Source organism: Poeciliopsis prolifica, unplaced genomic scaffold (assembly GCF_027474105.1).
Source record: "Poeciliopsis prolifica strain line A6 unplaced genomic scaffold, Auburn_PproV2 SCAFFOLD105, whole genome shotgun sequence".
In the NCBI taxonomy this organism is placed as follows: Eukaryota; Metazoa; Chordata; class Actinopteri; order Cyprinodontiformes; family Poeciliidae; genus Poeciliopsis; species Poeciliopsis prolifica.
The window spans coordinates 458,835-464,834 of NW_026562480.1; the positions used below are offsets into that span (position 1 = coordinate 458,835).

General features: G+C 38.2%; 1 protein-coding gene across 1 annotated transcript; it reads right to left on the reverse strand.

Annotated features, from left to right (window-relative positions):
• Positions 1 to 1,842: 1,842 nt before the first annotated feature.
• Positions 1,843 to 3,913, reverse strand: si:ch211-153f2.3 (uncharacterized). The gene is made up of 2 exons (XM_055023720.1): positions 3,488 to 3,913; positions 1,843 to 2,701 (listed from the first exon to the last, which is right to left on the reverse strand). The coding sequence occupies exons 1-2, from the start codon at positions 3,812 to 3,814 to the stop codon at positions 2,579 to 2,581; spliced, it is 450 nt and encodes a 149-aa protein (XP_054879695.1). The 5' UTR covers positions 3,815 to 3,913; the 3' UTR covers positions 1,843 to 2,578.
• Positions 3,914 to 6,000: the final 2,087 nt, after the last annotated feature.

Genomic DNA, 6,000 nt, shown 5'->3' on the forward strand with positions numbered 1-6,000 from the left:
GAAAAACAAAAACGTTTTCATCGAAGCCTAGTAAAAACCGTTTGTCCATGATGTATGTAATGCACCATTCCAACGCAATGAAGCTGACCAGAAACAGCCTACACCACAAGCTATGGAGTTAAATTGGGGCCATGAAGTTTGTTCAAAAAGAAAAGAAAATTTAAACTGAAAAAATTTTTTAAATGAAAACGTTATTTTGAAACTGAAAAATGTTTGAAACTGAATAAAGTTTGAAAATAAAAAGTTTTGAACTATAGCAAAGTTTGAAATTGAATAAAAGTTTTGAACTATAGCAAAGTTTGAAACTGAATAAAAGTTTTGAACTATAGCAAAGTTTGAAACTGAATAAAAGTTTTGAAACTGACAAAAGTTTGAAGTCTCCCAAAAGGTTTTGAAACATAAAAACAGTTTGAAACTGAACAAGAAACATCTGAAACTGAAAAATAATTTTGAAAGTGACAAAAAAAAGTTTGAAACTGAAAATTGTCTTGAAACCGAAAAAATGTTTAAAAAAAAAAACAAAAATCTTTTGAAATATGTAAATAATATTAAAAAATTGTTTTGAAACTGCAACGTTTTGAATCTAAAGAAAATCTGTTACTAGTTTTGAACATTTTCTTCAGTTTTGCAACCTGTTTTTCAAGTTTCGAAACTTTTTGCCACTTTCAAATCTTTTTTTTTCTTTCATTATGAATTTTATTTTCTTTTGGAACAACTTTATGGCTCCAATTTAGCTCCATAGAAATCGACCATCCTCCACTGTGAGAAGAGAAATGCCAATCCGAGCACAATGGCTGTTTATATTTTAATAATAAGAGGCCAACGTTGATTCACTTCCTCCGCTGTTATTGCTAAGACTTAATTTCTAAAACAGCGCAAAAAATTGACGTCATGGTTCACGAATTCTTCTCTTGGCTGATTGGCCGGCTTGAAATTCCACCGGAAGGAATTCCAGTGAATGGGAGAAAGCTGCCATTTTATTTTATCAGAGCGGAATAGTGCAGGAAGGAAATGGTGAGTTTGATTGGGAAGTTCAGATCCCAGGTTTTCAAGTCTGATCTAAATGTGTGTTTTATGTTCAGATGGAGATGCGTTCGCAGGACCAAGCTCTGATCCGGCAGCTTATGGATCTTCACTCTGGCATCCAGGAGCTGAAGCAGGAGCTGTCCGAGGAGGAAGAGGAGGACGCGGAAGGAGGGGGCAGCTACTGGGGCTCTGAGGGCAACGGAGGAAGCAGAAACTTATTCACCAACAATCTCTGTCAGAAGATTCATCAAACCTTTCGTTCAGCTGAAAAAATGATCCAGAGGAGAAGCTCTGTGCCTTAATTTTCTAAACATGAGCGTAAAATTGCTGAAATTGTAGCACCTTTTTCAAAAAGTTTAGATTTTTTGTAGGTTTTAATTCACCATATTTTTGGTGAAATAAAACTTTTGGTGGCAGCGTCATGCTGAGGGTCAGGCATTTGATTCTAAAATACACACAACTAGACTATGTTTACTAATAAGGAAGCTTCTTGAGACGATCGCACTGGATTTCAAGTTAAAGTTTCACATCTTCAGGAGTCTGTTTTATAAATATAGATTATTTTTCTTCTATTTTATCTCAGAACATCTCGATAATTTACATCTACTTTCTACTTAGGTGACGAAATGTGAAAAAGATGAAATCTTTGACAGTAGCATGATTTTGTTTCTGTAAACTGCTATTAAAATAATGATGGTGCAGAAGAGACTGAATAAACAGAATATGTCTATAAAAGTGTGGATGAATTTAATCTCCTGCGATTCAGAAAGTTGGCTCAATAAAGCTGCGGGGACAAATATTTTTAACTATTTATTTATTTATTGTTCCTCAACTTCACATGCGTTATCATTTTACTGTTCAGAATCAGAGGAACCAAAGCGTCTTTTGGGCTGCGTTCACACTGCAGCCTGAAGTGAACCAATTCTTTATTTTTGCCTCGATGTGACCTGTGTCTGATCTTTTCGTGACAGTCTGAACGGTCGGATGCTTTCAATTGCGACCACCATGGGTATCCGATACGCATCCGATTCAAATGTGACCTGACGTCCAGGTGGCGTTCATCTGGACTGAATTCTGATCCTGACACGAGCAAACGGGAAGAAAAACAACCATGATGGAGGATAATGAGGATTAGGTTGTTAATATGCTACTGGCTGGACAATAACTTCAAATGTGTAAGCTTTGCTCCACCGTTAGCATCCATGTTAACTTTTTGATGGCGGCTGGCAGAACACTGACAACGCGGCTGTTGCGCCCTCTACTACACTTTCAGGTCGTTTTCCCGTTCAGACTGCAGAACACAAACAGGTCGCATTTATTTTACGGCAAAAAAAATTAATAAAAAATCCGACTTGACAAAAAATGGGAATTGGGTCGCTTCAGGCTGCAGTGTGAACGCAGCCTCAGTTATTCTGTCTGCCTGCATTACTGTCCATGCAGCAGCTCTGTTCAAACGATGCATTCAGTGTCCCTCTGTTGTGTCGGATTCTTTACTTCTGGCTGCACGGATTCCCTTGGTCAGCTCTAAGTCCTTCCCAGATCAGGAGCAGTCTCACTGCTGATCGTCTCCTTGCACCTCCAGCCCCCCAAAGCTCTCCCTCCTCAGTCTTTGGATCTCTGTGTTGAGCCCCAGCAGCGTCTGAGCCAGCTGCACGTCCTGCGAGCGCATCTCCAGCTGCACAACAACAGGCAGAGGTCAGAGTGCATCCAGGCCCAGAGCAGGCACTGTTAGATGTATTTATAAGTGGCCAAGTAAAGATTTATTAATGCATACATTGAAATAAAACTGGAAACACACATCATGAATCAAACAAATGCATGTTTTCAAACCTTTATTTGGCTGTGAAAGAACTTAATGAGATCAATGCTCTGTTTGGCAAGAGAAATAAAGGATATTTAAATGAAAAAACATCAATAAATAAATATCTTACTTGTCATTTTGATTAAACAATTAGTAAAAAAAAATAAGTTATTTATTTTGGTTAATTATATGAAGAAATCCATTAAATATTAAATACACATCAAACTCTTTATATGTTTGTGACATAAAGTGAATTAAAATTGTACAGAATATTGATAAACTTGTTGATTATTCAGAAATTATGACTACATATTTTAGTCATAATTGTGTTTAGGTTTTATTTATGCAGCCCTCTGCAGTCCAGAGGGCCAGATGAAAAGCTATGGTGGGCCAGAATTGGATAAATGTATCAGCCAATCACCGATCTCTCAAAATGAAGCAAATCAGTGCTCATAAATCAGTGCACTCCTACTTTTTAGTCCTGTTAAACAAACGTAACTAAAGAAAGATTAACAAACTTAATTTGATTACATGCAGCAAATTAACTCTTTTCTTTTCAAATTGAAAATCAGAAATGCTTCATTGATCCCAAAGGGATATTTTAAGCACCATTTCTGTTTTCCAGCGTGCACGCTGGAAAACAGAAGCGCTGAATCTCACCAGTTCGGATCGGAGCCAGGTCAGAGCTCCATCTATCTGCGCCCGCCGCAGCTCCTCGTTGGCCTGCTGGCTCCTCCCGATGCCGCCGCCGCCGCCGGCCTCCCTCTGACCCGCTCTGGACTCGGCGGTCGCCCTGAAGGCGTGGATCAGTTTGTTCTTGACGTTCTCCAGGACCATGGTGGACAGCGTGTCCTCGCTGTGGCTGTCCCGCTCCATGCCTGGGTAACTTCTGCTAAACTTTCCGCAGCAGAGTGAGACCTGCTCCTTCTTCTTCAGCTCTCCTGCTGGAGTTGGAGTGTCTCCCTCTAAACTGGCTTGTTTTGTCATTGTTACTATGGAGAAACACCCTTCTCCTCGCACCTCCCTCCTCTTGGTAGCCCTAATAAGAATGGTGGAAGACCTTGAACAAAGACTATTGTTGCCTCCAGAAAGAGCTGAAAAGACCCCTCTAACCACTGCCACCCCCCACCCTTTTCCTTCCCAGCAGATCCAGCCCCCTTACAACCCCGATGTGAGAAATGTGCAGGGATAGAGCTCTCTTTCAGCTGAAAAGCCTGCGTGTAAACCTGCAGAAAATCAATCACTCCCCCCTTTCGCATCTCCCGGTAGACTTCTCTTTGCTGCATCTCCCTAAATAAGACCTGCTCCTCAGATTATAGCGGACGGACAGGTTGAGCGAGCAGCAAACACAGCCTCAGTGTTAGCTGATTCAGAGGCACAAAGACCGTCCCGCGGTGAAATATAACCAGGCCTTTTGTCCTGGAGTTAAATTCATTCCCCTCTGGGTCTGTGGGATGGTTTCTGGCAACAGTGAGCAGCTTTTCCCCATCCTGACTCCTGGATGAAGAGGAGAAAGGCTTCCAGTGTGTCCGGCAGCAGAAAGGGAGGGCCAGAAATAAAATAGATGTTCAGTAACGTGTGAAGGCGGGCGACAGTGAAAGATGCACTGCAAAAACTCTAAATATTACCAAGTATTATTTCACCTACAGCTTGGGAAAATGTCTCGCTATGAGTGAAATAATTTACCAATTGAAATTGTATTTTTAACCAATATTACTTAAATCAAACTCCTGATCCTGATTGAAAAGTTAGTTTTTGTTTTATTGACTTAAAACAAGTTCATACACTGCAAAAAAACAAAATCTTACCAACTATTTCTAGTTCCCAGAGCAAATATCTTATTACTTTTTAAATAAGTTAAAACTAACTTACAAATAATTTAATAAGGATCTTCTTTTAATTAAATATATGATTATTGTTGATTAAAAAATACTAGTTACATTGGTAGATTTTTCCCCACTTACATTATGAGGAAAATGTCTCGTTATAAGCGAAATAATCTGCAAATAAAACAAGTTCTTGTTCATAAATATTAAGAAATTACTGACTTAAAACAAGCATGTATATCTTACTAAAACGTTACTTGTGAGTCAGTACACTTCAAATTAGAAAAATCTAAGATATTTGCTAAATTAAACTAGACAAAATACGTTTTAGAGTTTGTGTTTTTGCAGTGTCAGAGCTTGTTTTAAATCAATAAAACAAACACTGTCTTGAAATTACACAAAGCAACTTTTCAGCAAGATATAGAGCCTTATTTTAAGTCAATCGCTCCTTAATATTTATACAGAAAGGCAGCAGATCCACTGACAGATCATTTCACTTATAAAAAGACATTTTCCTCAAATCATAAGTGAAATAATCTTCCAGTGGATCAACTGCTGTTTTCATTCAAATTAAGGAATGAGTAACTTAAAACAATCTTCCATTTCCAGCTCAAAAGTTACTTGTAAGTTATTTTTTGTCTTTTTTCATGAGTATTAAGATATTTACAGTAGAAACACAGCTACTTTGAGTTTTCACAGCGTGTTGCTGGTCAGAAGAAGTGATCTACGGCTCTGTTTGTGTCTGCGAAGCGTGAGAAGATGTCAGAGGGAGCGGGGTCGTCAGCTCCAAAGGTCAAGGCGTCACGGCGACAGCAGCAAACCAGGCGACGCCGGCTGAGCCTCAGATGGAGAGAAACGTCTTCTTTCCTCTACAGACGATTCAACGGGTCACTGTCAGAGTCTCAACGATCGCTTTAAGGCCTCCAAAGATAATCCGACTTACATTAATTAAAGGTTTTATATAATGATTTGATTAATTCATCAGACCTGCTGTGTGTGTGAAATGCTACATATTTTCCCTGGATAAACTGTTTTGACACCCATATACTTGAACTCCTGTATGAATTTCAAAAGTTTTATTTGGGAAAAAAAAAATGTTTATTTTTTTTAACTTTTTAAAATAAAAAATACTAGAATGTGCACCTAACTTTAACACATTTACATTACATACTGTTTAAATATATATCATTTTTTCAAAAGTGTTTCTTATGCTTAAAATGTGTTATTTCGTAGATTTGGAATTTATTTTTATATGTATTTTAAAATGAAAGAATGAACCAGAACGTGCATCTAACTTTATCAAAAATACACTTTACATACTCTATAAATTTTCAGCTTTTTCGGTTT

Excerpts from the sequence above, each read along its gene's own strand:
- si:ch211-153f2.3 (XM_055023720.1), bottom strand. The coding sequence starts at position 3,814 with ATGACAAAACAAGCCAGTTTAGAGGGAGACACTCCAACTCCAGCAGGA. Across the intron at positions 2,702-3,487 it reads CCTGGCTCCGATCCGAACTG|CTGGAGATGCGCTCGCAGGA; the intron begins GTGAGATTCAGC and ends GTTGTTGTGCAG.